At 34.5% G+C, this 16,663-nt stretch overlaps 1 protein-coding gene across 1 annotated transcript; it reads left to right on the forward strand.

The window, feature by feature from the left end:
• The first annotated feature begins 1,588 nt into the window (after positions 1 to 1,588).
• Positions 1,589 to 16,274, forward strand: LOC133669174 (5'-3' exoribonuclease 4-like). Its single transcript, XM_062089222.1, has 23 exons — positions 1,589 to 1,944; positions 2,038 to 2,140; positions 2,239 to 2,315; positions 2,420 to 2,605; positions 2,693 to 2,812; positions 2,904 to 2,966; positions 3,075 to 3,218; positions 3,722 to 3,886; positions 5,959 to 6,036; positions 7,787 to 7,864; positions 9,362 to 9,514; positions 9,633 to 9,698; positions 9,788 to 9,883; positions 10,361 to 10,431; positions 11,167 to 11,295; positions 11,377 to 11,453; positions 11,549 to 11,589; positions 11,721 to 11,795; positions 12,375 to 12,529; positions 13,407 to 13,511; positions 13,597 to 13,672; positions 13,803 to 13,882; positions 14,061 to 16,274. Exons 1-23 carry the CDS (start codon positions 1,741 to 1,743, stop codon positions 15,856 to 15,858), a joined length of 4,140 nt encoding a protein of 1,379 aa, XP_061945206.1. The 5' UTR covers positions 1,589 to 1,740; the 3' UTR covers positions 15,859 to 16,274.
• Positions 16,275 to 16,663: the final 389 nt, after the last annotated feature.

The following is a 16,663-nucleotide window of genomic DNA, read 5'->3' on the forward strand; positions in this document are numbered from 1 at the left end:
CTTATAGTTAAGCATTTTTTTAAAGGCGATTAAATAATTTAATCATGAAAAAATTATGGAATGACAAAGATTCCCCTAAATAATTATAAAATGACAATTGTACTTTGTGAAAATATTATTCTACCCTAAAAAGATAATTATTTGTGGTTCTTTTTAATGGAAAAAACATAAATTCATTGTTTCAATGGAGCCTATTGTACACTAATTTTTCTCTATGAATTTAAGTATTCCTTTGAAACTTACAGGGAAAAAAAATAAAAAAGTAAAATTTGTTGTCTAATACAAAATTAGTAAAATATTTGGATTGAAATGTACTAATAATTTTGTGTGTGATAAATATATGTGATCGTATGAGTACATTACTCTTATTAAAATTATAAATACATTAAAACTCAATTAGATTCATTTGCAACTTTTTATTTTTTATTTTTGATTAACATGGGTGTTTAGATCAACTTGCGTGTACCTTAATTAATTTTATTGACCCTTAAATTAATGACTATGTAAATTTTCAGTGACTTTAAGATTTGTAAGATTCAAATTAGTGATTTTTATAAAATAAATTTATGACCTGACCAATGATTCATTTAACCGGTGATTCATTTGCAATCTTAGCTGCAAGGGAAAAAACATAAGATAGTAAAATTTAATGTTTATTTAAAGATTTGTTTGCATAATTAGAAAATATAATAACCAAAATGTACTTGCAAGTTTTTGTAATCTAAAATTGAATTTTAGAGTAAAGAATATGTAACATAAATATTTAGGCTATAGATAATTATTTTGCATTATTATTAAATATGACATATCGGATCAATCTTAAAATCTCTTGATTTGACTCCTCATCTAACTCAGATTTAATATCAGACTATGTAGGAGTTATCCCGACATGACTCAGTCGATTTGAGTAGTTCAAAAACAACTTGACTTACTTGAAAAAAAATTTAAGTTTGAAATTGAGAAAAAATATTAAAAAAATCGATAAAAACAATTCATGACCCGACTCTTTGTGTAGTTTGTTTTTAAAATTAAATCATGTGAAATTTATCTCGATATAATTTAGTCAATTTGGTCAGTTCATAGATAACCCGAATAACTGTTAAAAAAAGTTTGAGGAAGATTTTTTTTTTAAAATAAAATCAAAAGAAAAATAAAAGGAGAATTGAATTGAAAAATAAAGCTTCATAACAAATAAAAATTTATTAAAAAATAATAAAATTTTAAAAAAAATTATAAAGAAAGTTGAATTGGAAAAAAAAAATGGAGTTAACTGTTGAAAGAAATTCACAAATAATCCTAGTTTATTTAGGGTATGTTTAGAAGTATCTAAAATGTTAATTTTTAAAGTATTTTTAATTTAAAAATATATTAAAATAATATATTTTTTAAAAATTAATTTTAATATTAATACATTAAAATATTAAAAAACTCTGAAGAAAACTAAATTTAAAAATAAAATGTTTATGGAGATATTGCAATAACAAAGCGTTTTTGACATATGAGTAGAAAAGTTCTAAAAAATAGCCCAGGTCAAACTCGTCCATCTACCATTAGGCTCTCCACTTTTCTTTTCTTTTTTAAATACAGAAGCCGCCGCCTGGCTCCATCACACACAGACACAGTTAACTCACTGTTTTCGCGGATTCGCTAAGCAACTGAAAGAACACACACACAGTGTAGGCGTGCACTCACCTCGCCGCCGCACTACTGATTTATTCGAAAATTGTAATGCACTGAAGAATGGGAATACCAGCATTCTATAGATGGTTAACGGAGAAGTATCCGCTTATAACTGCCGACGTCATGGAAGAAACGCCGCTTTTAATCAACGGCGTTTCTGTCCCACTCGACACTTCCTGCCCTAACCCTAACGGTATCGAGTTCGACAATCTCTATCTTGACATGAATGGAATCATTCACCCTTGTTTCCATCCCGAAGGACTGGTATTTTTCTTTTTTTCTTCATTCCTTTTTTCATTAATTACAAGCTCTTTTATTTTAATTAATTATTTATTTTTTGTGTGTAATTAACAACAGCCGCCTCCGACTACATACGAGGAGGTTTTCGCTGCGGTTTTCAAGTACATTGATAGGATCTTCTCCATTGTCAGGCCTCGAAAACTCCTTTTCATGGCTATTGGTAATTCTTTGGAATCGGATACATACAGATTGTTGTTGTTGTCGTCATGATGTTCTTAAATTTATTTGTTGTAATAATATTGAATACTTTAAACACAGATGGTGTTGCTCCGCGAGCTAAGATGAATCAGCAGCGGTCGAGGCGTTTTAGGGCTGCTAGAGATGCTGCTGATCAAGTGAGAGAGTCTTTGTAAATTAGTTGTTCAGCATTTTAAGATACTTAGGGTTTTGTCCTTTTCTTTTGGAGAAAAATGAAAATTGAGGTTTTGTTTGCGCTCAGGCCTTATCTATAGAGACGGATGGTGGGATTGTCCCTGAATCAGAGGAAGGGAACTTGGAGCAGGTGAAGAAACTTGACTCGAATGTAATTACACCTGGAACTGAGTTTATGGATTTGTTGTCGTCAGCTCTTCATTATTACATACGCTTGAGGATGAAAGAGGATTTGGGATGGCGAGGAATAAAGGTAAATGAAAATTTATGAGCATGGGTCCCCTCCCTATCTCCCTTTCTCTCACTTACCTTACAAGTGAGAGCATGTGATTCTTGTTAGGTCATTCTTTCTGATGCTAATGTGGCCGGTGAAGGAGAGCATAAGATAATGTCATACATCCGCTTGCAAAGGAATCTACCGGGTTTTGATCCAAATACACGGCATTGTTTATATGGATTGGTAAATTCCTTTGTTTGTCTATGTTTAAAATGAGTTTGACTTGATTCCTGGCTGGTCCTATAATTCCTTCATATCATATGTGTTATTTTAGGATGCGGATTTGATTATGCTCGCGTTGGCTTCTCATGAAATTCATTTCTCGATTCTAAGAGAGGTTTTGAACTGAACTTCTTGATTAAATTGTATTATACATGCTATTAGATGTTCTCACAATGATGTGGAAGAACACATTCTGGCTGTATCTTACCTCTTTGCTGGACAGGATCTTGGAAATGCAAGCACAGGCGGTAAATCTTCAAAAGAAAAACATAGACTAATGAAGCGCCGAAAATTAAATGGGGATTCAGATCAAGTAGGAAAGTTTGCTGAGAATATAGAAAACCATATCTCGGGGATGAAGTTTCAGGTCATTATTTCTCTACTGTTGTTTGACTTTCTTCATGACCTAATGTCTCGAGTTTAACCCTTAGAATTGCTCTTGCCTCACGGTTTAGCAAAATGAACTGCAAAAATGAGGCTACTTTTTTCATTTATTTCTTTCCCTAGTGAATGAGAAACACACCAAGGGGTTTATAGAAATGAAAAGCCTATGTAGTTGGTCACATATTACCTGTGCAGGTTAGATAAGCAACTGGTGGTTTTAGAGCATGGAATCATTAACCAGATGTCACGAAAACAGTCATTATGCAAGTACCTAACAATAGGTAAATTAGAGCATGAGTTAGGTTTACCTAGAACAGAAACTGTTGATTTAGAAACATAATGTTTGAAGGAGAACTTATTTTGAGTTAAATCTTTTATTTCAGTTTTGCTTTATATGAATGGTGTATTGTGATATTGTTGTAATCAGTATTCTAATTTTTATTCTTTTAAGTTTCTCACCAAATTCTTGACTTCATTCTATTACAGTTTCTCAATGTTTGGATCTTGAGGGAGTATTTAGCATATGATTTGAGAATACCAGACACAACATTGAAAGTAGACCTGGAGCGTGTGATTGATGATTTTGTCTTCATGTGTTTGTTTGTTGGAAATGATTTTCTGCCACACATACCATCACTGGAGATATCCGAGGTTGAGGAATTTAACAACCCTTTTGTTCTTTTAGAAAACAAGATTTTTGCTTTGGAGTTGTTACTTTTATTCCTTTATTGGTACCCTTGATCATGTATCTGCGTCTCACTGATACGTAAGTAGTGCATTGAACCTTTATGATTTCTGTATATATGCCAAAAAGACAGGCAATGGTGTTGCTATTGAATCTATCTTTAATGATGCAGACCAAAAAAAAAGCAGAAGGTTCATTGTTTTTATAATGTGATTTTGTAGACCAGGGTATTTTTGTAATTTCCATATTCTGTAAATTATCTAGGTCTAGGCTCTTGTTTTACATTTTAATGAGGTATTGGTCTCTAATATTTTTTTTAATGAATATTCTTTAATTAATTGAGTTTAATATAGGAATTTTTCTTTTCTTATTTTAGAGTCTAAGCCCTTGTTGGATTATGAATCCATTCAAGTAAAGCTTTAGGAGTGTGTTAAGTGTAAAATTAATTGGGCTTCTAATGCTTTATTTTGATAATGCAATATTGTTGAAGAATTTCTAGCAATTGTGCTTTGTGATTGTGTGATACAATCTCCAAAGTGTGACTACTAGGTGTCTGATGTAGAGAAAATCCTATAAGGTTTATTTTTTTAAAGGCTAGGACTTGAATTTATTTCGGGCTTTGCTTTTAGTATTTAAGGGCTGCTACTGCTCCAATAAATTATGATTTGATTTTTTGAGACGTTTAGAAGAAAGTCTCATTTCTTTCTTGCCATGCAGTACAGATAACCAGCCTTTGGGTGTGTTTGATATCTTTTGCATTTTTATCCTATGTTAGTGTAACTCCTTGAAACTTTCTTTACATCCTTTTACAATTCCAGCAATCAATCGTCCTTATTGTAACCATCAAACAACCTTCATTGACTTCCTAAACATCCACACATTCACAAGTCAATCCTACAACTATTAGCCACTAAAATATCAACCATTTCCCCAAAATCCCTATTCATGTAACTGTAAACAGCCCTTCAGAACAGCCATAAGCTATCCTGCAACACTTAAGATTAGAATCATTCTTGTCCGATTGTTCTCTTTCAAATATTGCAAAGTTAAGTAGTGGTTAATGGCATCAATTATTGACACTGGAGAATCATGTGTTTGACATATTACCATGTTGGAGAGCCAACACATTCATTTTTATAGAGCTTTTAGCTAATCTGTATAATATCATTGAATATGACTTTTGAGCTTAATCCTTGTTTAATGCAGTTAAATAAAAGAGATTAGGTGCTAGAAGATAGTATGGGAAAGTTTTGAAATGAATTTATTGAGTGTTAGGCTTGTAGGATCTTTGGTGATTTCAGGAGCTAGAGCTAACTGTAGATTTGATTTGTGGTTGAAATTAAAGGGAAAAGGTGTAGGAAACTACTAGCCTTGCACTGGTATTGATGAAAAATAACTCTTTAAGGAAGCCTCATGCTATAAGGGTGGCGTGTAAATAAAGACCCCCCCCCCCCCCCCCTAATTTTACCCATTTCACAGCATAGAACTTAAACTTTAGTATATTTTTAATCAAATCATATATTGGCCACTCAAAATCATGTGTATTCTATTTAATTCCTCGCTCATTCTATAACTTGCAACCCCCCTATATATATAAGAAAATTTGTCCACCCCTCTGACATTGCTTTCAATTCAAGCAAATGGCTCCAACATCATTCATAAAATTTGCTTTGGAATTTGGAGACTAGAAGCCTATTTTTAGACTTGAAAATAGTTCTATGCTTATGAGACTTGGTTTTGTAATAATAAAACGTAATTATTCCTGTGTATTCATAAATCTAAGGAAATAAAAATAATTCACCTATTACAGAATCAACTTTACTAACAATATGTAGCCCAAATCAACATTGAAAGTAGCTTAATGGAACTAGTTTCACCCTCCCATCAAACAGAAGCCTGAAGTTTATGAATTTGCTTCACATGCTCTGCCCATTTTAAGTTGATGCCAATCATTAAATTTCTATTCTCATGCTGAATCCCATATTTGTATTTTTGTGGCTTTATTCATTGTTTAACTAATGTTTTCCAACTTTGATAGGGGGCTATCGATTTGCTCATGACAGTTTACAAAAAGGAATTTGCTCAGATGGGTGGTTACCTAACAAATTCTTTTGAGGTGAAGAACTAGACACTTCTGTGTTTTTCAATTTGTGGAAACATGTTGTCACAGAGAATGGATGATTTGTTGTTTACTTTATTTTTGAATCTAAGCTACAACAAAAATTCAGTTTTTATGGGATATTAGTTTCCAGCTTGCGGCATTGCAAATTAAAATTTCAAAACTTTTAAAATTATCAGTTCAATTTAAATAATTAATAATAATTGTCACCAATTTCAATTTTCACTCGCCACAAAAATTTCACTTTCACTTACATTCATGTGTAGTATAAATCTTTTTGTTGTCAATGTAATATAATGAGCTAGATGTTGCTTACATGATTACATTTAAATGAGAAAATAGAAGACATTGTTAAAGTTGATAAATTTAATGAACTAATGAATGGAGCCCATACAATGGATGCAATTAAAGAAGTTATTAAATATTATATAAAATTTTATGATCTAATTGAAATTTGTCCTTAAAAGCTCAATTATGTTGAAGGCTAAAGTCGAAGAGCTAACTAACCAAACCTAAATTGAAGAACTGACTTCTTCTTCTTGCACACCTAAAATATAACTCTCCTTGATGTGTCAAGTGACAGTCATCCAGCCTCATTCTGCAGACCAATTCCAAATAACAGTGATTAAGGCGTAATTTTTTCTATATACTGTCTCAACCAAACAAGAAAAGAAAAGGAGAAGGCATCATTAGCTGATGCGTGGAGAGAGAAGAGGCAACATAAACCTCCTATATCCAACTTTAATGCTTGTATAGATCATATTTGCTGATGCAGATGCTTAGTCTTTCTATGATGTGGCTTCTTAACCCATACTTGAGATATTGAGCGCATAAATATATTTCTTCCTCCGCTATTTCTTGCTAACTTATTACAATTATCTTTTACTACCTTTCAGATGTTTTCTTTTATTTCTAACTTTAATTGGTCTGGAAGCCTCAAATATTGAGATAGTAATGCAAAGTATAAAACACTTTTTGTACTAGCTGATTAACTAACAAATTTGGCATATATAATACAAGAAAGTTTTTAGGTCAAGGTGATGTGGCTCTTAGCACTCATGTGACCTACCCTTAATGAAATAAACAAGTTAGTAGAGCACTTATCATAAATATATCAAATCAGTTAAAAAGGTAGCTAGCATCTCAAGCATTATTCTTGGATTATTTCTTAATAGAATGATATGGAGCAAGAGCAATGTGATTTTTGTACAGGACACCCATTATTCAGTCAGTTTTCTTTAAGAAAAAGTTAGGATGAGAGACCATTGGAAAGAAGCTTCCAATTTTTTTTAGAGGGCTTGGTAATTTTTAATGGAAGTAAAGCTCAGTACAGAAGACACTGTTATTTAGGGTTTCTTGCTCTAATTTCTTCAGTACTATTTAACAATATACAATTTTTTTTATATTCTTTGCTGTTTATATTGTTTTAGGCTGTTGAAGAACTGTTATGAAAATTGTGGTCTTTCAATTCACTTGACCTTTTTAATTGTCATTGTTTTCTTATTTAATTGGTAGATTCATCTTAATTGAAGTGAAGATGAATGAAACTGCTGAAGGCACTCTGCTATTTATGGTCTATCACTGCAATTGCTTCAAAAATGTCAACTGCCATTAAAATAATTGATATAGTTTGTTTATTAATTAATTGTTGTAGATTGTTGAAGATCTAATCTGAAAATTGTAGCCTTCAAATTCACTTGACATCTTTGTTTTCGTGTCTCAATTTGTTCTCTTATTTATTTGGTAGATAAACCTGATTCGTGTGGAGCACTTTGTACAAGCTCTAGGTTCTCATGAAAGCGCAATCTTTAGAAGACGCAACCAGGTATCATTAAATGACTTGTTTCTTTTCCTTTTTTTGTGGCATACTTTTTCTAAAGTTTCTCATATGCAAAATAGAAGCAATGGGTTCAAACTACAATATTGCAATTCTAATTTGTTCGTGAAAATTTGTTCGTGAAAAAAATCAAGGGATTGGGAGGGCTGCCATTCCTAGTTCTTGCTTTTTTTTTGTCTCCATTTCAGCATTTTTCTTCATGCAAGTAGTCATTTATTGTTTGCTAATTTACTAGTATATTAGTGATTTGTTCATAGTGTTCTTGCATTCAAATCACAACAAAAGCCCATAGAGATACAAATCACAGATATTTTTAAATATCCTCCATATCAGTATTAAGCTTATATCTAATATAGTTACTGTTCAATATTGTATTAAACATGCCATAAAAAATAGGCTTAGCTTTCTACACATTCTTGATGTGGGGGGATAGTGACATAAACACAAAAGGATGTGTTTAGGCTAAATGAGGGTACACTTGGCAACGCTATCAGAGTCAGATTTACATTTTTACAATGACATATATGCAATTATATAATTTTTTAGGTTAAAATCTTAAGAACCTGAGTTTTTATTGAAAATATTCCCTTTGTTGATTGATTTTTGTGGATAACTATTTTATTGGTACAATTGACATACATGTCCTGTACATTCCTAATGACTAATCAGTGGAGGATTTAGAACGAATTCTAGGATTAAAATTTGAGTGTTCAATATTTTTGTTACTTTTTAAGGTTTTTATATTTTTTAGTTAAGTAGTCAAAGTTGCTTTTATTGGGAATTTGGTTCAGTTTCCTTTTTGCATGGTTCTTCTAAGTTTTATTTTTCCCATTCCTATTGGATTTGAGTTTGCTACTTTCTATTTGCTTTGGAGCCTTTGTATAGTACCCTAGTTAGAGATTCAAGTTGAGCTACGACTATTTAATTGATCAAATAAATTAAATCTGGTGATGAGTTCTTCCTTGGTTCTTTGTGTTGCTTCCTTTATCACTAGGTTTTGTGTTGAATAGCCACTAAAATTTATTTGATTGTCCTTTAGAGGACAACAGCATCGACATTTTGGTAATCATGCTACCTAGCAACTTGATGATATAGTTTTTAGACTTTAAAACCAAATTGTATTTTGTGTTATAAAATTGCATGGTCAATAAAAGTAATTTGATGTTCTGAATGTACTCTTACAATATAATGGATCCGTTCATATCATTTTTGTTTCCTTACTGATTTGCCTATTGCAATTATATATGCATTATTCATCATAAATGTGTTGCTTTTTAATGTCTACTGTACCTTTTCCTACTTCTTAACTATGTTTCTTTCTGGTATTCAGTCATAGTGTTTTAGGAAATGCATACAGAATCAATATCCCTATTATGTTGGTACCCTGGATTAATAAATCCTACCGTGTCTGTATTTCACATGATATGTGTTTTGCCCAATAGCTAGGATCTTGAGATAGTAATTCTAAGCAACATCCATTGTCAGATGCAAAAAGAAAGAGAGATACGTTTCCAACGCATATCAAAACGTCAGCAAGCATTTCATTCATCAAAATCATTGTTTGAAGATGGTGTATCTGAAAGTTCCAAATCTTCTGTGAAGCTGGAAACGGCTCCTCTCAGTCAAAATCGACAAAATGTGAGTACTTTGTTTACATAATTTAATTATTGTTGCAGTTTCATTTCACGTCTCATGGGATATTTTTTTCTTGATAAGCAACTGGGAGTTTAATATATTTTTATTATCATTATTGCAGCCCCGAAGCGTGGCCATTAAGGAATCAAATCACTTCTCCAATGGCACAAGTGCTGTAGTTGACAAGGTCTGTGGTTAAGTTTGTATATCTTGCCTTGAGCTATGCGAAGTAATTTAGGTTTCCTGGTTTTTCTGATTTATTCGTGGTTCTTACAGATTAAATTGGGAGATGAGGGTTGGAAGGAAAGATACTACGCAGAAAAGTTTGAGGCAAAGAGTGAAGATGAGCGTGATACCATTAGGAGAAATGCGGTACATGGTTTAATGTTACTGTTTTCTATTGTAGGAGTGGTATGTGCAGTACTTCACATGTAAAAACTGGTCTCTGTTGTGACTGCCCTTTGAAAGATGCAATGTTTTGGGTTCGACAAGACGATGCCAACCCAGAACCATGAGGCCCCAAAATACATGGTCACCAATTTGATGCCATAGACAGATTTGGAAACCAAACACACCCAATGCCAGAGTTTTGGAGAAACAACTACGGGCTTTTTCCAAACCATGGTTTTGGAAAGAAATGCAAACAAGACTCGATATCACATAAATGCCTTTAGGTTTCATTCTTGTTTTTACTACAAGGAAATGATTCTTCTATCATTATTGCCAACTTACTGGCTTCTTCTCACTCCCTTTTCCCCTCCACTTGTACATTGTGTTTCTATCCTGCATAACTTTTAAATTTGTTCTAATTAGGCTGGGTTTAATTATACAGTGTTGCAATTCCTGCAGGTTTTCAAATATGTAGAAGGGATTTGTTGGGTCATGCGTTACTACTATGAAGGAGTCTGCTCCTGGCAATGGTATGTGGTGCATTCTCTTATGCTATTGTAAATTTAAGTGATAATTACCTCTCTTTTTATTGACTTGTTGTCTTCAAAGAGTTCAAATGTTGAAAGCTGGATCAGTCAAGGGGCCCTAGCTTAGGGTTGATGTTTTACTTGCCAAGTCAGTCATCAAAGAACTATGACATCATGAAGTCATACCTCCCTTTTTTCCTGAGTTACAAAAAACCAGAAATAGCCTAATCCTTGTAATAGCTAAGTAAGCACATTAGAAGTAGGGACTGAGAGACATCAGCTGAAAGTAGTTTCAGTTATATGGATTCATATCTAAAATGTTTTGTGTCTCCAGGTAAATGTGTGTTCATTTAGCTTCAGAAGATTTCACTACCACTTACTGATTTATTTTATTTTATTTTAAAAGATGACAGTCAAAATGGTCCTTTTAAAAATAAAATGCCCATGGTTCTTGAACTTGGAACCTCATCTAGGTATATTGATAGAGTGGATTGCACCTATCATGACACTAACTGGTGCTAACTTTTTTGTTCCCTGCCTCCATAACTAACATGGATCTCTTGGGCTCAAGTAGCTTGGCTCTGGATAGTTGTAGGATACGAATGCTTTATCTTTGACCAATACCTAAATTCACTGTTTTTAGGATCTCTGTCTTAATTTCTTATGACACAGCATTGTATTCCTTTTCCAAGAACACTCAAAGTTGAATTTTGATGGTCTCAACATTTTTATGTGAAGGTTCTACCCTTATCATTATGCACCATTTGCCTCGGATTTCTATGGCTGTGATCAGTTAGAAATTCACTTCACACTTGGGGAACCTTTCAAGCCATTTGATCAATTAATGGCAGTGTTGCCTGCTGCGAGGTTTTCAATCTTAACCATTTTCGTTTCTCTTGTGCATTTGGTTTACATAGTCAGTATTTGACACAATTACTGTGCTCGAAGTGCACATGCTCTTCCTTTGTTTTACAGGAAATTGATGATAGATGCATCATCACCAATATTGGATTTTTACCCTACTGGTATAACCATTGCTCAAGACTTCTCTTTCTTACATCAACATCATCAGTCAATCCCAAAATTATTACAGGTTATTAATCTTAAAAGTTCTTTGCAGATTTTGAGCTTGATAATAATGGGAAGCGTTTTTCCTGGCAGGTATTTGTTATTTCTGGATTCTTCTTTGAACTTTGAGTTGATATAGATTTTGTTCTCTGATGATCAAAGTGCATATGTTGATGCAGAACTTTTGCATGCTTATGTTACATCTATTTCTTTGAAATTTCCAGGCTATTTGCAAATTACCATTCATCGAAGAGTCCCGCCTTGTTTCAGAGATCACAAAAGTGGAGCACACATTGACAGTAATTCCTTTTTCTATAAGTTAGCACTAGTCACAGGTGCTAGATGTATCAGTGTGTTGGTTGGTGTCATATATTTCTGATTTTTATGACTCATGGGTATCATTTGATAATTCAATTTGCCATGTCACTTTAGATGTACCTTTGTTGCCCCTGACAGAAGCCTGTATTGCCTATTTTGCTCTCGTATACCAGTAATAAGTTTGTACACCTACTAGAATCAGAAATTTTAGAAATGAGGGGTGCAAGACTGATATATTGAGTGTTCAATGTGGCTAGTCCGACTTCCTTCTGACGTCAATGCAGCAAAAGAAAAAAGATAGCCTGAAGATGTGTCGTATGTGGTAAAATAACAATATAAATCTCCACTTTTTGGCTGGAGATACTCATTCAGTGGCAATTTGATGGATAGGCATGTCAGATTTTTATTGTCCTTTCTGTTGTCAATTTATCTCGAGCAATGATGTTGCAAATTCATTGCTCTTCTAACATTGCTTTTATTAGAGAAAATATGATTTTTGGTTGCTAAATTCCAATTTTCCACATTTCTGAAAAGTTCTTACTGATGATATTTATATTCAGGATGAGGAGAGACGGAGAAACCGTTTGGGTTATGATGTCCTGTGTGTTCATGTTTCACATCCTTTGGCAGTTAAGGTAATTTCTCTGTTCGAGTGCAAAGATCAGTCAGCTCTGCCAACAGCTAATGGCAAATTGAAAATTGATCCAAAAATCAGGTGTGTAAATGAGGCCTCCCTGAAATCTGATTGAAAAATTAGAGGCGGCCTTTTTTTTTAATTATCAAGTCTCTGCTATTTTGAACTATTAAATTTTTGTTGTTGCTTGGGCATTGTCTTCTCAATTAGTTTTATGTCATCATCAATTTCTATCTCATTTCCTCCCATAGAAGTCCATGCTTATGTGGAATAGAAATATTCGGCGAATAATATAAAAATGAACTCATGAACTCAGTATCTTTGAGATTTTCCATGAAGTAATAACAGCTGATAGTTAAAATAGATGCATAAAATTTTATTATCTTCAAGCTCAGTTTTTTGGTTCTATATGTTTCCAGCCTTTTCAGTATGGGAGTATGGGAGCTGTGCAATCGGATCCATAGGAACATTGAAAAAACATGCGAGAAGTTGGTTTCATGAAATGTATTGAATAGATAGAAGAGATAACATTACTAAATTGCTGGCAAGGAAACTTGGTTTTTTTATTCCTAACTTTTCATCTCCTCGCCAACAGCTCCCTTACTAATTAAACGAGAGATAAATTAATTGTCTCAAGTACTTCAGACTGTTTGATATACACAGTAAGTGCATTGAAATTTTCTTGTTGAACCAAATAACTCCCCATATCCAGCTCACTTGTTTTCTATCCATTGCTGGAATTTATTGATCCTGTCAGTTTGGTTCTGATTTTTGTGATTATTTTTTCTGCAGTATGTATTTCTTTTGCTGTACTTTGTTTCGTATCACTGGAGCATATAGCTAGTGATTATTTGCTTGTTTTTTGAGGTCCTTATAGAGAAGTGATTATTTACTCTTTCCAAGGTCCCTTATGAAATTGTTTTGCTTACGGCAAGGTATTTTCTCATTAATTATGTAGTGGTGGAATGAATGGATACATTTACATTTCTGAGAAACCTGAATGGCCTCTTGGGATATTTTCACCAATTGATGGCATGCTGATGATAGCGAGTGAACAAGTGATGTAAGTTTCTGAACAACATGATGTTTGCTTTGCTCACAAACTGTTTGTCATCTCTTGCAAAAGTTATTTCTTTTCTTTATTGCAGATCAGTGTTCTATGAATACCCTCCATTTCATTCCCATATTCCAAGGCTACCAGAAGGAGTTATCTTGCCTAACAAGGTAACAGTTTTTCTTTTTGATATTTTCTGTTATGAAAAATTGAAATAAGGTGGTCTGCCCTAATTTCTTTACCCGGGTGATTGTTACTACACTGTGGATGCTTAATTTTTTTTTTTTTTCCTGTTCTCAGTCTGTGACCAAGTGCAATATTTTGCATGCACATCATTTATGGCATGAGCCAGCTATTCCTGGTTCTATATCTTCTAAAAGGTAAACTTTCCATCCATGCCATAAACATCAGTGCCAACTCTAGTTCTCAAGTGTTTCACGAAATGATCAATTATGATCTTAGTGTAGTCCAAATTGAAAATTTTGTATCTGGATAAAAGTTTAGAGGCCTCCTTAATGATGCTAATTGGTTTGCTAAATATTGTAAAATTGTTTGTAGACAAATCCCCAAGTCTATCTCAGGCCCTCAACTGGCAGAATTGGCTCATCGACTTGTGTCAGAATATAGTTCTTCAAAGCACCTGGACTTCCACAGATGTGCTGAACGTGGGTTACCTCTGGATGCTGCTAGAATGGGAGAAACGAGAACACAAGTCCAGCCCAGGAAAAGGAAACGAGGTCAACGCAATAAAAACTGCCTTGATGGTAGATCTAAAGAAAGTCAAGTGGGTAAAGGTGATTTTGTCCCTATCAACAATGTCAAGAATATGGAGAGTTCTACTCTCAGGCAACAGGGGGAAAGCTGTGGTGGTTATGTCAGTGCTGGAGTGGATGAAATTAAAATAGAAAAATCTAAAAAGAGGAAAAGGAGTTCTAAGAACAGAAAATGTAAGGAAGGTGCGGAAAGTGCTGGTATACCCGATGGTGTTCAGAAGCTGGAAATAAGCATTCAAGAGCAGAGAAACAGTGATCATACTTCTGGAGGTGCAGATGGAGAAAATGATTACAAAGAAGAAAAATCTAGGAAAAGAAAATCCAGAAAAAGAAATAAGAAAGGGAATCAGAATGATGGTGATGCTGTCCAAAACAAAAATGCTGAGAAATTGGGGTGCTGTAACCACCACATCAGCGAACTACAAAGTTGCATTCTTCAGGAGCAGAGCGGAGGGGATGTTCATGCAGGTGGAGATGTGGCATTGGAGTTGAAAACAGAGGTGGAATCCAAGAAAAGGAGAAAGATCGAAGCTGATGGCTTCCTAATTAACAATGTTGAAAAATTGGAGAGTTGTTCTCCCATGGAACAAAGAGGAGGTGACAGTAAACTCACAAATGCTGATGGATTGGACGCAACCAGTAACCCTGTCCCAAATAACAATCATCAGGAATTGGAGGATGGGGCATTGGAATTGAAAAAGGAGTTGAAATCCAAGAAAAAGAAACGAAGATCTAGGAAAAGGAGAAAGATTGAAGCTGATGGCGTCTTAATTAACAATGTTGAAAAATTGGGGAGTTCTCCCATGGAACAAAGAGGAGGTGACAGTAAACTCACAAATGCTGATGGATTGGACGCAACCAGTAACCCTGTCCCAAATAACAATCATCAGGAATTGGAGGATGGGGGATTGGAATTGAAAAAGGAGTTGAAATCCAAGAAAAAGAAACGAAGATCTAAGAAAAGGAGAAAGATTGAAGCTGATGGCGTCTTAATTAACAATGTTGAAAAATTGGGGAGTTCTCCCATGGAACAAAGAGGAGGTGACAGTAAACTCACAAATGCTGATGGATTGGACGCAACCAGTAACCCTGTCCCAAATAACAATCATCAGGAATTGGAGGATGGGGCATTGGAATTGAAAAAGGAGTTGAAATCCAAGAAAAAGAAACGAAGATCTAAGAAAAGCAGAAAGATTGAAGCTGATGGCGTCTTAATTAACAATGTTGAAAAATTGGGGAGTTCTCCCATGGAACAAAGAGGAGGTGACAGTAAACTCACAAATGCTGATGGATTGGACCCAACCAGATGCCCTGTCCCTGATAAAATCAATCAGGAATTGGAGGGTTCTGGTCTTCAGGAACAGATAGAACACTTTGACCATTCAGGTGCAAATGAGGTGGAAATAAAACCAGAAGTCAAATCCAAAAGGAAGAAACGGAGGTCTAAGAAAAAGCGGCAGATAGAGCTTATTGTCCCACCTAATGATCCTCCAAATTCGCAGTCTGGTCTTCCTGGAAAACAGGGAACTTTTGACAGCAACCATATAGGTGTGGGTGGGTTGGAAATGAAAACAGAAGTCTAACCCAGGAAGAGGAAATGCAGACCAGAAAATAGGGAGACAGAGCAGGTGATATTGTCTCAAATTATGGCGTTGAGAACTTGGATCGTCTTTTTCTTGGTAAACAAGGAAGAGATGGTGATCATGGAGGTGCAGGTGTGGTGCCCCAAATATTACTTTCTGTAATTGAACAGTATTGTTCCGAGGAACAGGTCGGAGAAATTGAGATATTCGATTTTGCGTCTTCATGGCAAGGCAAACCTCTGTAGGCTTTGAAGGAAATAAAGAAGAGAAGGGTGGCCTCATTTCAAAGTTGCAACATTAATATCTCGTTCAAATTATATCTACAACTTTGTTGTTCAAAGTAGCCTTGTAATTCTTTGAGAGAGTCCTTGCAATTGTTTTTTAAAATATTTTTTATTTAAAAATACATTAAACAAGTAAGCTCTCTAGTGATTTTCCTGCATGCTTCGAAGACCTCAGGAGTCTCGAAGCGTGTCATTTGCTAAGTCAAAAGGTTTAGAGAAGAAACCCCTTGTTCTAAAACTAGATTTGAACAACCCATTAAAAGCAGAGGAGCACCCAACCATTTGTAACTTATCTTCGACATCTCGACAGGACAAGCAAGGCAACAACCATTGAAACAGCGTGCAAATACCTGCACAGGAATGGAAAGTTGAAACAGTCTTGAATCTTTTTCTACCATAGCAACAGCAGGGTGGTGATGCTGAAGCAGTGCTGCTAGATTTGATGTTGTGGGAGCTAAGAACTTGGGTGGGCTGAAGGAGTACTGGGATGTGCTAAGGTTGTCCCCATCCACATCTCCCTG

The sequence above is a fragment of the Populus nigra genome, chromosome 12 (assembly GCF_951802175.1).
Source record: "Populus nigra chromosome 12, ddPopNigr1.1, whole genome shotgun sequence".
NCBI classification, from domain to species: domain Eukaryota; kingdom Viridiplantae; phylum Streptophyta; class Magnoliopsida; order Malpighiales; family Salicaceae; genus Populus; species Populus nigra.

What these genes read in the sequence shown, in the direction of transcription:
- LOC133669174 (XM_062089222.1), top strand. Translation starts at nt 1,741, where the DNA reads ATGGGAATACCAGCATTCTATAGATGGTTAACGGAGAAGTATCCGCTT. An exon ending in CATCACTGGAGATATCCGAG is followed by an intron (nt 3,887 to 5,958) that starts GTTGAGGAATTT and finishes CAACTTTGATAG; the next exon opens with GGGGCTATCGATTTGCTCAT. An exon ending in AAGTGGAGCACACATTGACA is followed by an intron (nt 11,796 to 12,374) that starts GTAATTCCTTTT and finishes ATTTATATTCAG; the next exon opens with GATGAGGAGAGACGGAGAAA.